Genomic DNA, 18363 nt, shown 5'->3' with positions numbered 1-18363 from the left:
AGCCGCCCGGCTGCAGCGCGCACAAATCCGGCGAGGCCTGAGCACCCGGGGGAGCTGGGGACGGAGCATCCCTGGCTGCGGCGGGCTTCCAGCATCCCCTGCCTCCAGCGTGCCTCCAGCATTCCCAGCTCCGGCATGTCTTCAGCATCCTCCCGCTCCAGGATGCCTCCAGCATCCCCAGCTCCGACGTGCCTCGAGCATCCTCCTGCTCCGGCACATCTCCAGCAGCCCCTGGTGCCAGCAGCCCTGGCTCCGGTGCACCTCAAGCGTCCTCCAGCTCCGGTGTGCTTCCAGCATCTCCGACTCCGGCGTGCCTCCAGCATCCCCAGCTCCAGTGTGCCTCGAGCATCCTCTGGCTCCGGCGTGCTTCCAGCATCTCCGGCTCCAGTGTGCCTCAAGCATCCTCCGGCTCCGGCATGCTTCCGGCATCTCTGGCTCTGGCGTGCCTCCAATATCCTCCGGCTCCAGTGTGCCTCCGGCATCAGCGTGCCTCCAGCATCCCCAGTTCCAGCATGTCTCCGGCTTCCCTGGCTCCGGCATGCCTTGGGCTTCCCCGGCTCCGGCATGCTTCCAGCATCCTCTGGCTCTAGCATGGCTCGGGCTTCCCTGGCTACAGCATGCTTCCAGCATCCTCTGGCTCCGGCACGCCTGCAGCACCCTCCGGCTCCGGCACGCCTGCAGCACCCTCCAGCTCTGGCACGCCTCCGGCACCCTCCAGCTCTGGCGTGCCTGCAGCACCCTCCAGCTCCGGCATGCCTCCGGCATCCTCCAGCTCTGGTGTGCCTCTGGCACCCTCTGGATCTGGCACGCCTGCAGCACCCTCCGGTTCTGCCATGCCTCCGGCATCCTCCGGCTCCGGCACACCTGCAGCATCCTCCAGCTCCGGCGTGCCTCCGGCATCCTCCGGCTCCGGCACGCCTCCGGCTTCCCCGGCTCCAGCGCCTGCGCCCTGCCCTGCTCCGCCCGCAGCCCAGCGCCCGGCCGCCGTGGCACGTCCCGTGTGTGTTTGCACTTTTCTACCATGCGGTAACTTGTCGTGTCTCCGACCTGGTCATTGCTGGCACAGCTCCGCCTCGCGCCTGCCCACACACACGCATGTGAAACGAAGCGCCGCCGCTAACGAGCTCTTAATAAACCGTACGCCACCACCAGAGCCCGGCTCCGGCACCGTGTCCCCTTCCCAGCCCAACGGGAGCTCTGGGGCAGCAGGGGAGTTGAGGGCTCGTGGTGGGGGGTGGCGGGGAGCCAGGACGCCTGGGTCCCCCCCCAGCTCGGGAGGGAAGGGCAGGGGCGAGATGCCTCCCGCCTGGGGCAGGAAGGCCAACAGCAGCCCTCGGGGTGGGATGCAGCTGGGTGCTGGCCCCCTCCCACCCAAGGGACTTCCCAGGCTCCCACCCGTGATGTCCGGGCAGTGCCCGTCTCGCTGGTGGGCGCGTGGGCAGGGGGCTGCGCCCCCCGGCCGGGGCTGAGCCCTGGCACTGCCCGAGCGCCCGTGCACGGCTCTGCCCGCCCGGCGCGAAGGCAATGAGGAGTCGGCGCGGAGAAGGGGATCCGTTTAATAAAGGTTCACGCGACGGGTGCTCTGCGAAGCCAACGCTGCGGGTGCGGAGTGCCCAGGGCGCGGAAGCGCTGCGCGCGTGCCCCGGGGTGTGCGTGGGCGTGCACGCGCGGGCCTGACGCATGTGCGCGTGCACTCGCAGGTGCATGCACACCCAGCTGCGTGTGCAACCTCACATGTGCGTGCATGCAAACTCACATGTGCAAAGTGCGTGCGAACTCACGCACGTGTGCATGCTTGTGTGGGTGCGCACGCCCATATGCGTGCACACGTGTGTGCACGCTCACTCAGACGTGCACAGATGTATGTGTACGCACGTATTCGTACACGAAATACGTGTGCTCTCACTCATGTATGCATGCACACGCACCAACGTGCATGCACTGCCGTGTGTGCCCGCTCACACCCGTGCCCAGCCCACGCGTGCACGCACACCCGCACACACGTGCACGTGCCATGCAGGGCTCAGCTCCTGCGTGTCCCCGTGGGCACGCCGCTGCTCAAGGGCCCCAGAAGCATCGGGGGCTGTGTGTCCTGGCCAGGCTCGTCCCCCCGAGCCCGGGGTGCAGTGACAGGGAGGTGCCCTCGAGGTGGCCCGCGGGGGACACCCCGGGGCTGGCAGTGAAAGGGGACAGTCCCAGAGCTCGGCTGAGCGGGACAAAGCGTGGAGGGGGGAGGCCGGCGCGAGCCGTGCTCGAGGCTGCGCTGCCCAGTGTCCCTGGCCACGGGTGGCCCGTCGGTGGGGCAGGCGAGGGGACGGCACGGGCAGCCCAGCTTCCCAGCCTGGCATCATTCCCGAAGCCAGGCCTGTATGCGGCAGTAAAAAAAATCATCACAAACACCCAAAACAGCCGTCAAAATCTTAAAAAACAATCATTAAAAAAAATACGGCGGTTCGGTTCCTTTGGCCCAGCCACGGCCTTGCTCCTGCCCGGCTGGGTGGCACCTGGGGACAGAGAGGGGAGGAGAAACCAGGGGGGCTGTGAGGTACTGGGGTGGCCCTGACCTGCTCAGCCCCATCCTGCGGTGCTGGGTCCAGCCCTGTCCTGGGATACAGGGTCCAGTTCCAGTCTGGGGTGCTGGATGTGGCCCTGACCTGAGGTGCTGGGTCCAGTTCCAGTCTGGGATGCTGATTCTGGCCCCATACTGGGGTGCTGGACCCATCCCTGACCTGGAGTGCTGGGTTCAGCCCCAGGCTGGGGTGTTGGGTTCGACCCCAAAGCGGGGTGTTGGGTCCAGCTCCGTCCTCACCCCATTCCTGGCTCTGCCACAGCAACGTGCTCGGTGCCACCTTCACCCTGTGCCGCTCTGTCCCCTTCCCCTGCCCCCAGCATGGTACCCGCCATACCCCAGTACGTACCACGTGGAGCCCAGCATATCCCAATACATACCCGAGTGGAGCCCACCAAATCCCAGTACGTTCCCAAGTGGAGCCCAGCATACCCCAGTACGTACCACGTGGAGCCCACCAAATCCCGGTACGTACCCCGTGGAGCCCAGCATACCCCAGTACATACCCCAGTGGAGCCCAGCATACCCCAGTACGTACCCCGTGGAGCCCAGCATACCCCAGTACATACCCCAGTGGAGCCCAGCATACCCCAGTACGTACCCCGTGGAGCCCAGCATATCCCAGTATGTACCCCGTGGAGCCCAGCATACCCCAGTACATACCCCAGTGGAGCCCAGCATACCCCAGTACGTACCCCAGTGGAGCCCAGCATACCCCAGTACGTACCCCAGTGGAGCCCAGCATACCCCAGTATGTACCCCAGTGGAGCCCAGCATACCCCAGTACGTACCCCGTGGAGCCCAGCATATCCCAGTATGTACCCCGTGGAGCCCAGCATACCCCAGTACATACCCCAGTGGAGCCCAGCATACCCCAGTACGTACCCAGTGGAGCCCAGCATACCCCAGTACGCACCTACTGGCTGGTGGCAGCGCCCTTGCCCACAGCCTCCTTCGGTGATATATGGGTGCCCTCGCCGGCCAGGCTTTGCCGTCCGTCCCCTCGGGGGTCTGCCACCTCCCCCTCTGTGGGCACGACGGGGCCCGTGACGCCCTCCGCGCCGGCCCGGGCAGGGCTGGGGGGGGGCATCGCGCCCCCCCAGCCTGGCCTGACGCCCGGGGACCCCCCCCCCCCGCCCCGGCCGAGCCCAACCCTTGCGGGGTGCCTGCGCCCTCCCCGGCACCCGCTTCTCCAGCCACAGCTGGGGCGCAGGGACCGGCCCTGCCCCACGGGCAGAGTTAAGGGGATGCAGGGGCAGAGCGGCCGAGGGCTCCTTTCGCGCTGGGATCGGGGCCGTACTCACTGGCGCCGGGTGCAGGGCCGCCCTCGCGCGCGGGCTGAGCGTGGGCCAGGGAGCAGGTGCCGCCGGGGCTGTGGCTGTGCTCTGTGTCACCGTGGCGGCAGCAGCCGGGGCTGCGCTGGTCCTGGCTCCCCGCGGCGGCCGCCTCCTCCTCCTCCTCCTCGCCCTGCGCCTGCTTGCACAGGTGATGCTCCACCATCATCTGCAGCTCTGCAAGGCAGGGAGAGGTGGTGAGGCCGGGCCACGGGAAGCCCCGCCGCGGCAACACGCGCCCACTTCTGCCGAGGGCCACGGCTTCTGCGTCGTGCTCCCGGTGACACCGGCCAGCATCCAAAACCACCAGCACCTAATTCCCAGTGTTTCTCCATGCTGCCTGGCCGCAGACATCCTCCAAGCGTGACCGCGGTGCCTTTGCCGGCACAGCCCAGAGCCGCCGTGGCTGCGCTGCTGCAGCCTCCCCAAGCCTGAGCCCTGTCCCTGTGACGTCCCCAACGCACGTCCCTGTGAGCAAGGCGGGACGGGACGTCCCGGCGCTCCCCGGCGAAGGGAAATCCCTCCCCAACCCGCCGAGAGGGCACCGAAAGGCGGGTGGAAACCGGTCCCCTCCCGCGCTGTTTGCTGTGCCCTACTCCGGCGCCTGCCGCGTGGGGGACAGCGCTGGGGACACAGCTGTCCCTGCACCGTGTCCCTGTGTCCCTGTTGGGCACACACTCCTGCACAAACGGGTCCAAGTGCTTTAAATCATCCGGTGTCATGCACAACTGGCTGGTGGCATCTGGCCCTGCTGCAGCCTCGTGACCCACATGTCCCCCGCGGTGCCAGAGGGACGGTCACCTCCATCCAAGGGGCCTGATTCAGCCGGGAAGCAACTGCTGGGGCAGCCCAGACCCCGCTGAGCACTTCCTCGTGGTGCTGGGGACACCAGAGAGGCCTCGGTCCCGCTGCCCGGTGTGGGGACGCTCAGCGCGAGGAGCTCCGTCCCCGCCCTGGGGCGACGCCTCTCCCCGTCCCCACGCTTTCGGGGACCCCGGGCCGCGATGCCGGCCAGGCCAGGCCACCACACTGGTGCGAGCGGTACCTTTCATGGTCGGGGTGGTGCGGGAGACCTTCTTTCTCTGCCTGGGCGACATGGCCAGACCCGACTGCAAAGGAAGTGAAGGCGAGTCACCGTCAGGGCACGGTGCTGGGCAGGGCGGGTGGTGAAGAAGAGCACCCCAGGGTGCCGGGGTGCAGCTCTTGGGGTGGGGGCCACCTTGCAGCATGCTGGGCCCAAGGACCCCACCAGCCGCCCAGCACTGTGGGGGCAATTTGGCCGTGCCGTCTCCCCGGGCAGGACCCCGCTCCTTCCTGGCCCCCGACACGGCACCTACCTTCAGCAGGGGGTTGGGGAGACGGTCCTCATCGATCTCTGTGGGGCAGCATGGAGGGAGGACAGAGAGGAGCGAGAAGTTAACGGGGGCTTGGTCCCACCACCACCGAATCACAGAATCACAGAACGGTTGAGGTTGGCAGGGACCTCTGGAGACCATCTAGTCCAGCCCCTCTGCTCAAGCAGGGTCACCTAGACCACGTTGCCCAGGATCATGTCCAGACGGCGTTTGAATATCTCTAAGGATGGAGACTCCACCACCTCCCTGGGCAAGTTGTTCCAGGGCTCAGCCACCCTCACGGGGAAGAAATTTGTCCTCAAGTTGAGGAGGAACTCCAGCCCCTTCATCATCTTAGCAGCCCTTTTCCAAACTCACTCCAGTAGCACCATATCTCTCTTCTACCGAGGAGCTCAGAACTGGACACAGCACCCCGGGGGAGGCCTCCCCAGGCCTGAGCAGAGGGGCAGGATCACCTCCCTCGCCCTGCTCTGCCTAATGCAGCCCTGGATACCATCGGCCTTCTTGGCCGCAAGGGCGCATTGCTGGCTCATGGTCAACTCGGTGTGCACCAGGACTCCCAGGTCCTTCTCCGTGGAGCTGCTTTCCAGCAGGTCAGCCCCCAGCCTGCGCTGCTGCATGGCATTATCCCTCCCTAGGTGCAGGACTCTGCACGGCCCTTGCTTGAACTTCATCAGCTTCCTCTCTGTCCATCTCGCCGGCCTGCCGTGGTCCCTCTGAACAGAAGCGTAGCCCTCTGCTGTATCAGCGCCTGCTCCCACGTTTTGCATCCTCAGCAGACTTGCTGAGGGTGCACTTTGTCTCTTCAGCCAGGGCACTGATGAAGAAGTTGAACAATATTGGACCCACTGTTCAGCCCTGGGGGCCATCGCTAGCTACAGGCCTCCAAGTAGACTTTGCGCCACTGAGCACATCCCTTTGAGCACTGCCGTTCCACCAGTTCTCATCCCACCTCACTGTCCCCTCATCTAGCCCACACTCCTGAGCCTTGCCTGTGAGGATGCTAGGGGAGACGGTGGTGAAAGCCTTACTGAAGTGAAGGTAGACAACATCCACTGCTCTCCCCTCATCTACCCAGCCAGCCATTCCATCCTAGAAGGCTATGAGGTTGGTTAAGTATGATTTCCCCTTGGTGAACCCATGCTGACTACTCCTGATCACCTTCTTTTCCTTCATATGCTTGGAAATGGTATCCGGGATTAGCTGCTCCATCACCTTTACAGGGATCAAGGTGAGGCCGACTGGCCTGTAGTTTCCTGGGTCCTTCTTCTCGTCCTTCTGGAAGACTGGAGTGACATTTGCTTTCTGCCAGTCCTCAGGCACCTCTCCTGATTGCCACGACCTTTCAAAGATGATTGAGAGTGGCCGTGCAATGACATCAGCCTGCTCCCTCGGCACTCGTGGGTGCAACCCACCAGGGCCCATGGACTTGTGGATGTCAAGTTTGCCTAAATGATCTCTAACCTGATCCTCCTCCATCAAGGGAAAGTCTTCCCTTCTCCAGACTTTCTCCCTCGTCTCCAGGGCCTGGGATTCCTGAGGGCTGGTCTTACCAGTGAAGACTGAGGCAAAGGAGGCATTCAGTACCTCTGCTTTTTCTGTGTCCTTTGTCACCAAGGTCCCTTCAGCAGTGAGCCCACATTTCCCCCAGTCTTCCTTTTGTTACCGATGTATTTAAGGAAGCCCTTCTTGCTGTCCTTGACATCCCTTGCCAGATTAAACTCCAGATGGGCCTTGGCCTTCCTGGCCCCATCCCTGCGTGCTCAGACAACGTCCCTATATTCCTCCCAGGTTTCCTGTCCCTGCTTCCACCTCCTGTACCCTTCCTTCTGCTTGAGTTTTGGCAGGAGCTCCTTGTTCCTCCACGCAGGTCTCCTGCCTCCTTTGCTTGACTTCTTGCTGATTGGGATGGACTGTTCCTGAGCTTCAAGGAGGCGAACCTTGAATATCAGCTAGCTTTCCTGGACCCCTCTTCCTTCCTGGTCCTTATACCCTGGGATTCTTCCGAGCAGGTCCCGGAAGAGGCCAAAGTCCGCTCTCCTGAAGTCCAGTGTTGTGATCCTGCGTTTAGCCCTGCTCCCTCCTTGCAGGATCCTGAACTCCACCATCTCGCGGTCACTGCAGCCAAGGTTGCCCCAGGGCAGGGTGGCCATGGTGGTGGTGGCCGCGCTCCATCCCTGGCCAGTGCCCCAGCTCTAACAGTGCCGTCCCAGGGGCAGTGATACCCTCACGCAGCATCTCCGTTGCCCAGGAAACAAAACAAGGCATTGTCACGGTAACCAGCATCCCATCGCCTGTCATGGTCCAGAGGCAGCAGATTTGGGTGGCCTGGACGCCGGGTCCCCCTTTCCCGTCCCCGTCTCCAAAGCCTGGTGTCTGGGCCAGCTCTGTCACCCCCACGCTGCTGGCCCCGGGCCTCATCCTGGACAGCATCCCCTGGGAAGCAGCCTCGCAGGGAGCAAGGGATGGAGGGGAGCCTGAATCGCCTGGATAATGCCCAGCCCTGTGAAGCTGCTTTATCTGCAGACGACGCAGCGCTGGGGACCAGCTCCCTTCCCCGCTCCGGGCCCAGCAGCTGACTCAGCCCTAAGAGCTGCTGGCTCGAGTGGGTCCGCAGCCTGGATCCGGATAACAGGCTTGGGTTTAGCCGGCTTTCCGAGCCCCGCTGATCATGCACGGCTCCATCCAGCTTCCCAGAGCTGGAGATAATCCATATTTCATTGTCCAGGAGGCCGCCGGGCTCGTGGGGCTCCGCGGCGCGTCACGGCTCGTTTGCCGGCGGAGTGCCGGGATCAATCACAGCGGCTCGGTCCCCGTGGTGCTGACGCATCCGGAAACAGCCCGGGTCCCTTCCTGCCCGGCACGGGGTGCTGAGCACCCTCTGCAGCCTTGGGTTGCAGCAGCTGGTAGGCACTGAGGCACAAGGCAAGCGAAGTGGCTCCTTTGCCAAAACGTGGAGTATTTTTGAGCCCAAATTACAGAAAGCAGCAAGTTTTCACAGGAGGAAAGCTGACACGGCTGATGCTCTCTGGTCAGCCCTGGGACTGCGGGCAGGGACGTGATATATCCTGTACCGTCCTGCCAGGGTCCTTGGACGAGGAAAGGACACATCACTTCAAAGCTCTCCATCCCGTGCGAGTCTCTGAAGCGCGGCTTTGTCTCGGAGCTGCGATCGCCCGGGGCTGTGTTGCTCCGGGGACCTGCGTGCCAGCGCCTGATTGATGTATTTACGTCTGAAGTATCGCTGCAGATGGAGGCTCCGTTTCTGGCGATGGCATCTGGGGACAGAGGGGACGGGGAGCTGCCTGGCTTCGGGGGGTTGCTAGCGCGCAAGTGCTTCGTGAAAGGTCGCTGCTCTGAAACGGTCTGACGCGATTTGGTGATCCTGCCTGGAATGACGGGGGTCCCTGTCCTCATCCCCGCTCCCACGTCCCACCCCCGCGCCTGCAAGCTGTCTCTCGTCTATGGGGGTGTCCCAAACCAAGAGAAGACAAAACCACGCAGCGGCGGGGACAATTTGTCTTTGCAACAGGCGGTTTCTGACTCTCCCGGTCGCTGCCAGGGCTGACCTGGGCTGTGAGCACGGGAGAGGCGCAGGGAAGGACACTGGCTCAGGATCAGACCCCCGTCCCCCAAAGGCCACATGCCTGGTTGTGCTGGTGAGGCGCTGACACAGGAGCTCTCAAATGTCACAGCTGGTGTCCTGTCCCGTCCCCCCCCCCCGCGGCAGAGGTGACCCCAGGGCACAGGCGGGGGTTCAGCGCCCAGCCCTGGGGAGCTGCCAGGAGTCCCTGGAAGGGCCAGGGCACGGCTGTGCGGCGTGTCACAGGCAGCTGCTCCCCCCGGAGATGGATGGGCTGCAAGGGGCTGTGGGGCTGCGAGACCCGCGCCCGTTCCTGGAAACGCAGCCCTGAGCAGGGCGGGGAGAGCAGGGCAGGGCCGGGGACACGGCGGAGACACCCGAGCCCGCGCAAGGGCGCAACGCTGGGACGCTGTCCCGGTGCGGGCGAGCCACGGGACGTTGCATGCTGGAACAGGGCTCTGCTCCTCCACCGTGGCGGGACGTGTCCTGCAGCAACGCGTGCAGGGGGGTCCCCGAGCACCGTGCACTGCAGTACAGAGTCCCTGAGCGTCACGCGAGGGTGTCGCTGAGCATGACGGACTTGGTCCCTGAGCACCATAAACGGGTCCAGGGCACGACGCACTGGGGTCCTTGAACACCCGCACTAGGATCCTCAAGCACCACGTCCCGGGGATCCCTGAGCACCTGCACTAGGATCCCTGAGCACCATGTACTGCGGATCCCTGAGCACCTGCACTAGGATCCCTGAGCACCACGTCCCGGGGATCCCTGAGCACCTGCACTAGGATCCCTGAGCACCATGTACTGCGGATCCCTGAGCACCACGTCCTTGGGGGTCCCTGAAAACCATTTAATGAGGTCCCTGAGCACCATGTACTGCGGATCCCTGGGCACCACGTCCTCAGGGATCCCTGAACACCATTTACTGAGGTCCCTGAGCACCATGTACTGGAGGATCCCTGAGCACAACGCACTGGGGTCCCTGAGCACCACGTCCCGTGGTACCTGGCACCATGTCCTGGGGATTCCTAAACACCATGTACTGGGAGCCCCTGAGCACCGTGTTCTGGTGTCCCTGAGCACCACGACATCCTGAGCATCCCTGAGCACCTGCACCAGGATCTCTGAGCACCACGTCCTGGGGTCCCTGAGCACCACGTACTGGAAGTCTCTAAGCACCACGTACCAGGCACTGTTGACCACAACCTACCCTGTTTTGGGTACTTGAACACCACACGAGAGCTGCATGCATGACCAGCCATGTTCTTGCCACACATTTGCCTCTTGCACTGCCCGTGCTGGGGTCCCTCACGTCACCCAGCAGGTCCTAAGGCACTCAGCACCCTTGGGGCTGGGCCTCCGTGGCAGGGTGGCACACGGGAGCCTGGCATCCGCCTGCCCTCCTGGCACGCTGAGGCAGCGAGGGTGCTCCGGCCCGGGGCAGACCCTGGGGCGGGCTTAGCTGGTGCTAGACCCCAGCACGTCTTGGGGACGCGGTGACACACGTGAGGACCCACCTGGGGACGACTGGTCGCTGCTTAGAACCAGGTTGGCCGGAGTCGGTCGGCGTCGTCGGATCTAGGGATGGAAAAGAGTTGTGGTTCACAGCTGCCCTCTGGGCCCCACCGCAAACCCATGCCCACGGCCACCTGAGGGGCTCGGTGACCATCTGGGGGAGTTCGGGAAGCAGCACCGGGCTTGTTTCTCCCCTTGCACCGGGTGCACAAGCCTGTGTTGAAAGCATGGGAAAACCATGGCTAATGGTAACGTGTTCCCGCTCCTTGGCCATCCCAGTGCTCCCATGTTTCGCATGGATGCTTTGGTGCCCTGCTCAACCGCCCACGGGGGCTGCATCCTCGTGGTCTGTGCACCCATCCCTCCTCCGGAGACTGTGTTTCAGCAGTCCTGGATTAAATACCAGTCTGGCCTGGGGGCCTGGAGCAGAGCCCAGCCTCCCGGTGCAACGGGCGTGCTCTGACTGCGAGGCTGCAGAGCGGGGGTCTCCTCGGGCTGGTCTGGGCCGCTCAGACGGAGTCTTGGCCTGAAGGACCCGGCCAGAGAGGTCCCATCCCTCTGCGAGGCTCCAACCGCTCGGCTATTGCTCCCAAGCAGGCAGACATGGACCACACAGACCTGCCACGGCTCAGACCTTCCCCGGACCTGGCCTCAGCCCTGCGTCACGGGGACACAGGACTCGGGGGTGTGGTGGCCCTGCAAGGACAGAGGACGCGGATTGGGGATGGCAGCGGGCCCTGAGCCCTGCTCGGTGGCTCCAGCAGCCTTTGCAGGATGCACATGTCTTTTAAATTAACATCTTCCAAATCTCCTGGCCAACATGGAAAATATCTACTCTAACAAGGGCCAGGAACTAATTATACCCCGGCACCGGGAAGTGCTCAGGGACACTGGTGCTGGCCCGTGTCACTGGGGCCCTGCCCTTCCTCCCTGGCCTTGCACACAGTCCTCCTCATGCAGCAAGACACCGAGGGCCATCACGGCATCACTGAAAGCTCAGGGCCAGCTGGGGGGACACGGTGACGCACCGGCACGTCCGGCAGTGGCTGGACACGGCGGTCGGTCCTGTCCCCAGCAGCTCCCTGGTAAATCAGCTCTGGCTGTGTCTGGGGACTCGAGGGGCCGTTGCGGGCTCTGCCCTGGTTCCCCGGGCTCCTTGGAGATGTCCAAGGCATGCCGATCCCGCTGGCCGGTGGGAGTTGGGGGTCCAAATAGCGCAGGTGTAATAATGATGGTCATCTCAGCGGGATGCGGGGACAAACTCCGGCACACATGTGGCCAAGCAGGCTACGAGCCAGCGTCGGGGTTAGGAGCCAGGCAGGGCTGTGGGGCCCAGCTGGCTTTGGGGCATCTTTGGGGACGGTCTCATCTCAGCCTGGACAGATCTGGAGCGCAGCCACCCAGCACGGTGGAGGGAAGGAGCTGTCACGGACCTCGGCTGGTGCCACGTCCACATGGACGCTCCGCCATGTCCTTGGACAAGGTCACCTGCTCCAGAGAGGGCTCAGCCCCGGCTCCCCGTGTCCCTGCGCTCAGTCCCACGGAGCATCCTGGGGCTAGTGCTGCCCCAGGCCCTGGCCGCGGCGCACGCTGGGTGCAGCCGGCACCCGTGCCCGGGGAGCGGGCAGGGGCCGTCGGGCCAAGCCGGGGCCCGGCTGGCGTCGCGATGCCTTCGTTCACCGGGTTTCTCTACTGACCCAGTAACTCCGAGTCTCTTCACAGACGAATTTCCAAAAGAGGATTCTCCGGCTTCCCTAATGAGCGGGGATGCCGAATGAGATGCTAATGAGATGCTAATGAGCAGGCATTAGGCAGAGCAGCTCCGGTGGGTGGCTGGAGCAGTCGGAGGGAAACCCCTCCCGCCTCCGTGCCGTGATCAGCCCCAGCCCACCCCGCTGGCCCCCGGCGCCTCGTCTCCGTGTCAGCGGAGTTGCCATAGAAACCCGCGATCTGGATTTTAAACGGAGATTAGAGGGAGACAAAAATCTCCGCTTTCCCTGCGACGAGCCCCCTCCGGAGCGGCCCAGTTCCCATGGGATGGCTGCTGCGAGCGCACAGATTTGGGCTGGGAGCGGGGGGACGGACTTGTCCTCCCTCCCCCTGGCCAGGTGCCGGTGGCCATCTGCCACCGAGCGCTTACCGTCCTCCTCCCCGAGAGCGCGCGCCGCGCCGGGACCCCTCCGCCAGGCACCGGCATCCCTGCACCCGGGACCGCCAGGCAGCACCGTCCCACAGCGAGGGAGCTGGCATGGGCTGGATTTGTCCCGCCAGGTCCCGTTGGGACCGTCCCAAGCTGAGCTGCTGCTCCTTGGTACCCGCGAGAAGCCAGCCCCGTGGAGAGGTCATCCGGCCCTGTCCCGGTGACACCCCGCGTCGGGGCGGCTGCACCCCGGGGCGCTGGGTGCCTGGCACCCGCCTCCCTCTTGGAGCACCCAGGGCACCGGGCGACGCCAGAGGTTCCCCCAGACGGGCCGCAGCAACGTAGAGCTACCTGCGGGCTGCTCTAGGGCCTCGGAGCCCTCCCCGAAGCATCGGGGCGGGGATGGGGGCCCCACGGCTCTGCAGTGCTGGTGCCTCCTCCACGGAGTGTTTCGGGGCCGCGCTCGCCCTCGGGAAACAGCCGTCCCCTCGGCGCGGGGCAGGAGCGAGGGCGAGGCGGAGAACGCTGGCGTGACCGACTCAAGGTCACGCAGCCGGAGCCGAGCGCACAGAGTCGCTGCGCTTCCCTTCCCACTCCAGCCCGGGCAGAGGACCCAGGAGTCCTGGCCCAACGCCCTCACTGGGAGCACAGGCTGCTCCCCGCACCGGTACCCGGCTGAGGGATGCTCCGGCCCCTGGCTGGCGGCGGTCCTCCCTCCCCCAGCTCCTCCTCTGCCTCCGAGCTGGGGTTTTGCTGCTCTCCTGCCTCGGCTATTTTTAGCTCAATCTCCACCATCGATTAAGAAATGCCACGGACAAAAGCAGCAGGAAACCTGCTCCGGCAGCCGGCAGCGCGGGTCGGGCACAGCCTCTCCACGGGGCTCGGGCGGGCGGGGAGGAAGGGGAGGAAGGCCGGTCCCAGCAGCTCCCTCCGTGGGGTCCCGCGGGGGCTGAAAGCGGTTGCATTGAAGCCCGGGCTCACAACCACAACGCCCAGAGATGCTCAGCGGTGCCCAACCCCCCGTGCAGAGACGAGGCCCCGGAGCAGCGTGGGCTGAGACCGCGGGTGGGCATCGGGGTCTGGACGGCGACGGCAGGGGCTTCCGGCCCACAGGGACCTTCAATGCAACGAACTCGGTGGGGATCCGAGCGGGATCGGGAATTGCAAGGGCAGCGGTCTTGCTAGGACCGGGAAGAGCGAGCGCCCGGTGGGTCGGCCCCCCGCGCGCAGCAGCCTTGTTGCATCGCCCTCGGCATCCCCCGGAGAGGCAGGCAGCACAGGCGGCCGCAAACCCGGAATAACAATAACCTGGGCCTGTTTATTCAGCAGTTCTCCGGAGACATTCAAATGTCCTTCCCGGGCGCTGCCAGGGGGCCGTGGAGCCGGCCCGCCCGGGGCTCGGCCGCGTGTCCCCTCGGTGAACGGCCCGGTCCCGGTGGGGACGTGCTCTGCCGGGGACTTGGGCAGAGCGGTGACGCGGGGAACCAGCACCGGGGCAGGGGCAAAGCCCCGGACGGGACCTGGTTCTGGTCCCAGCTGCACCCGTGGGCGGCACCCAGGGCGGGACCATTTAGGTCTCTCTCTCACCCCAGGAAAGGGGTGATATAAGCCCCGAGAGGGGACATCAGCGCTGTCACTGGCCCAGGTGGCAGCAGGATGCTGCCGCTGCACGTCCGTGAGTCTGTCTGCCGACGGTGTCACGTCCGAGACGCAGACCCTCCATCCCCGGCCCCGTCCAAGGAGGTTCGGAGCAGAAGGGCTGTGGCTTTAGCGTGCGCTAAGCGAGGGTTGGCACAACCGGACACCACCCCCGTGACACCGATGCGGCATTGGGACCATGCAACAGCCCGAGCTGGCGATAACCGACCCTGCGCCGGCGCTGGGCACCGCGTGGGACCAGACGCCGCTCCCCTCCGCGAACGCGGCCTCCCTGACCGCGAGGCCCCGCCGGCACCGCGAGCCAGCGCTGGAAGGAGCCGCCGAGGCTGCCCGGCCGCGGCCCCCACCCTTCCCGCCTGGACGGTGCCGGCCGCCCGGCCCGCCGCCGCGTGCAGGAACCGCGGCTCTTCCTGCCCCAGTCCCCAGAGCTCCCGGGGACCGGCAAAGCGCCGGGATTTGGTACACGCAAAGCAGGCGGCTGCAAATGATGAACGCGGAGGCGAAGCGATGAGAAGTGCCCTTGCACCGAGCTCGACCTGCCAGGCTGCCCTCGCTTGCACCAGCCCCGGACTCGGCCCTGGAGGGGAAGCGAAGCAGGGTTTAGGGTCTCCGTGACCTGGCTCTGTTTTAGGGTGTCCGGGGTGCTGGGGACAGGCTGATCCTCCCGTCCGTGCTGGGCTCCATCCCTGTCTCTCGGCTGCCCGGAGATGGGGCGACGCGCAGCCATGGGGCTGTGCGGCCTCGGCGACGGGTGCTCGGCACCCAGGGCCTCTCGGAGAGCGGGGATGGGAAGGTCCCGTTTCCCACCACGTTGCTGACCCCATCCAGACCCGCGTTCTCCGTTCCGGCAGTCGGACGGAGAGAACTGCCCGGAGATGGATCAGCCCTGAACTGCCCTTTCCCCAGATCCGGGTTCCAGCAACCAACCGGCCCCAGCTGAGACTCGCTGAACTCCCCTGGGAGGGGAAACTGAGGCAGCGACGAGCACGGGACGCCCCTGCCCGGGGCTCGGCGGCTCCCCCCGCCCCGCAGCGCTTCCACGCCTGCTCTCACACCGCGGCGCGGTGCCAGGCTCCGGGGAGCCTCGCTGCAAATGAGCCGTGCCGCAGCCGCAGATGGCGCGTGGCAGTATTTAGCGACAGCGCGTCGTCCGCGGCGGAGACGGCCCGCGACCGCCTCCGCGCCGCTGGCAGCACCCAGCCCCGGCTGCCTGCCCGATGCTGCCTGCCTGATGCCACCCCTGGGGCTCCCGGTGGCGAATTGCTGGGGACACGGAGGCTGCGGGGACGCCTGGGACCCCCGCGGGACCCTGCTCGAATGGGATGAGCCTCCGCTCCCTTCCCTCTGCGATATCATCCGGCAGCCTCAAGAGCCGGCGCAGAGCTGTTCACGCCTGAAAATCAAGGTGTCGGCGGCTGCGTTTCGGTTCCGGAGCCTCTTGGCGTGGCTGGATGGTGTTTGCAAGCGGTTCTTTTTGCTGTCCTGGAGCGAGCCCTGCCTCTCCCTCCCCGGCGCAGACGTCTGCCTGCAATCCCCAGCCTCCCGGTGCCAGGGCTGGGCACGCGCTCGCCGCCCGGGACAACGGCGGGTGCTCCCAAAGCTCCCGACGGCTGCGTGGGGCAGGGCGAGGGCGGCTGCTCAGTCCTGGCCGGTCCTGCCGTGCCCCGAGCCCTGGGTTCCCCCCGTCCGGCACCCCCGATGCACCCCAGCCCCGGGTCCCCCCGGCCGGGCCGCCCTGACATGCAATACCTGCTGCTATTCCGGTCCCGGCGGGGACGTCCGCCGAGCCAAGATGGTTTTGCGATGCGCTCACAGGGCTGATGCCCGCTCCCGTCCCCTCCTTCCCCCCGCGGCGGGGCCGTCCCGGCTCCGGGGTGCCGGGCGCCTCCCCGCCTGGCTCCGTCCCCCTCTTCGCCCCCTCGCAGGACCGGCGGGCGGGCGAGGGGCGAGCGGAGCCAAGGCCCTGCCGCGTGCCCGCTCCCAAGGGCCAACGCTCCGGCTGGAGCCCTTCCAGGCTGAGCAAAGATTGAGCAAGGGCTGGCAGCCGGGGCGGGTGGGGGCAGCTGCAGAGCTCCCGGAGATCGGGGGGCCGCAGGGGCTCCTAACGCTGGACCCGGCCTCCGGCAGCCCGGACGGCGTTGCGCTGAGCGAGCGGGACCCGGCTTGGCGCGGCCGCCCGGTGCCTCCCACGTCGCGCCCGGCCTCCGTGCCAGCCGCCCCGGGGACGGCTCCCGGCCCCGCCGCACGTGCCCGGCCCACGCGGCGCCTTGTCCCCGCGCCGTGCCCCTCGCCCGGCTCCCCACGCCGCCCCGCACGCGACGCCCCGCATCCCGCCGCCGCCCCGGCACCGGTGCCGCCAGCTCCGGAGCCTCGGGGTGCTCCGCGTCCCCGGTGTCCCCGGTGTCCCTGCACACTCTGCCCTGCTCCAGGCGCGCTGCACGGCCACCCTTGATGGTGGCCACCGGTGCCCTCGCCGTGTCCTTCCCGTGCCCACAGCCTGCTGCGCTGCCCGGTGGCCCCGGTCACCGCTGCTCCCCAGCAGCACCGGGACCTCCCGGTCCCCCCCCCCCCCAAAGCCCACGCAGTCCCGGTGCTTCCCGGTCCCTGCTGTCCCTTTGCAGCGCCCGGTTCCCCCCAGTCCCCCGCGGTGTCCCCTCCCGGCTCCCCGCCCTGCCCCGCCCGGTGCCCGGCGCTCCCGGTTCCCCCGGTGCTCCCGGTGCTCCCGATGCCCCGGCGCTCCCGGTTCCCCCGGTGCTGCCGGTGCTCCCGATGCCCCGGCGCTCCCGGTTCCCCCGGTGCTCCCGGTGCTCCCGGTGCTCCCGGTTCCCCCGGTGCTGCCGGTGCCCCCGGTGCCCGGCGCCGCCCCACCTGCTCGGCCGCCTCCGGGTCGAGGTGCGGCTCCAGCAGCGGCACCGTGAACTGGATCTTGCGGGGGCTGTTGGGCTCCATGGCGGGCGGCTCCTCCCGGCGGCTCCCGGCGGCTCCCGGCGGCTCCCGGCCCTGCCCGGGCCGCCCCGCCCCGCCCCGCCCCGGCTCCGCTCCGCTCCGGCCCCGGCCCCGGCCGCGGCTCCGCGCCCGCCCCGCGCCCGCCCCGGCCCCGATCGGCGCCGCTCGCTCCGCGGAGCCGCCCCAGCCCCGGCGCCATTGGCTGAGCCCGGCCCGGGCCGGCCCGCCGCGGACACGGACACGGACACGGACACGGACACGCGGACACGGACACACGGACACGGGGACACGGGGACACGCGGACACGGACACGCAGCCCGACCGGCACCGGGACCGGCACCGGGACCGACAAGCGGACACGGACACGGACACGGACACGCGGACACGGGGACACGGGGACACGGGGACACGGACACGGACACGCAGCCCAACCGGCACCGGGACCGGCACCGGGACCGACACGCGGACACGGACACGGACACGGACACGCGGACACGGGGACACGGGGACACGGGGACACGGACACGGACACGCAGCCCAACCGGCACCGGGACCGGCACCGGGACCGACACGCGGACACGGACACGGACACGGACACGCGGACACGGGGACACGGGGACACGGACACGGACACGGACACGGACATGCGGACACGGGGACACGGACACGCAGACACGTGGACACGCAGCCCGACCGGCACCGGGACCGGCACCGGGACCGACACGCGGACACGGACACGGACACGGACACGCGGACACGGACATGCGGACACGGGGACATGGGGACACAGGGACACAGGGACACGGACACGCGGCCCGACCGGCACCAGGACCGGCACCGGCACCGACACGCGGACACGCGGACACACGGACACGCGGCCCGATCGGCACCGGGACCGGCACCGGGACCGACACATGGACACAGACATGCGGACACGGACATGCGGACACGGACATGCGGACACGCGGCCGGACCGGCACCGGGACCGGCACCAGGACTGACACGCGGGCACGGACACGCGGACACGGACATGCGGCCCGACCGGCACCGGGACCGGCACCGGGACCGGCACCGGGACTGACACGCAGACACGGACATGCGGCCCGACCGGCACCGGGACTGGCACCGGGACTGACACGTGGACACGGACGCGGACACGGACATGGACACACGGACACGGACACACGGACACGGACACGCGGACACGCGGCCCAACCGGCACCTGGACCGGCACCAGGACCGACACACAGACACGCGGACAC

General features: G+C 67.0%; 1 protein-coding gene across 2 annotated transcripts; it reads right to left on the bottom strand.

Moving 5' to 3' along the window:
- Positions 1-1540: 1540 nt before the first annotated feature.
- On the bottom strand, positions 1541-17174 carry PPP1R1A (protein phosphatase 1 regulatory inhibitor subunit 1A). 2 transcript variants are annotated; one of them, XM_064498428.1, is made up of 7 exons: positions 17024-17174; positions 10359-10419; positions 5241-5278; positions 4949-5012; positions 3874-4080; positions 3486-3595; positions 1541-2504 (listed from the first exon to the last, which is right to left on the bottom strand). In XM_064498428.1, exons 1-6 carry the CDS (start codon positions 17102-17104, stop codon positions 3486-3488), a joined length of 561 nt encoding a protein of 186 aa, XP_064354498.1. In that variant the 5' UTR covers positions 17105-17174; the 3' UTR covers positions 1541-2504. The 2 variants fall into 2 exon arrangements, with proteins under 2 accessions (XP_064354498.1, XP_064354499.1); XM_064498429.1 differs by lacking the exons at positions 4949-5012; positions 5241-5278.
- Between the last annotated feature and the right edge of the window lie 1189 nt (positions 17175-18363).

Source organism: Dromaius novaehollandiae, chromosome 28 (genome assembly GCF_036370855.1).
Source record: "Dromaius novaehollandiae isolate bDroNov1 chromosome 28, bDroNov1.hap1, whole genome shotgun sequence".
In the NCBI taxonomy this organism is placed as follows: Eukaryota; Metazoa; Chordata; class Aves; order Casuariiformes; family Dromaiidae; genus Dromaius; species Dromaius novaehollandiae.
This window is presented reverse-complemented; position numbering and strand designations above follow the sequence as displayed.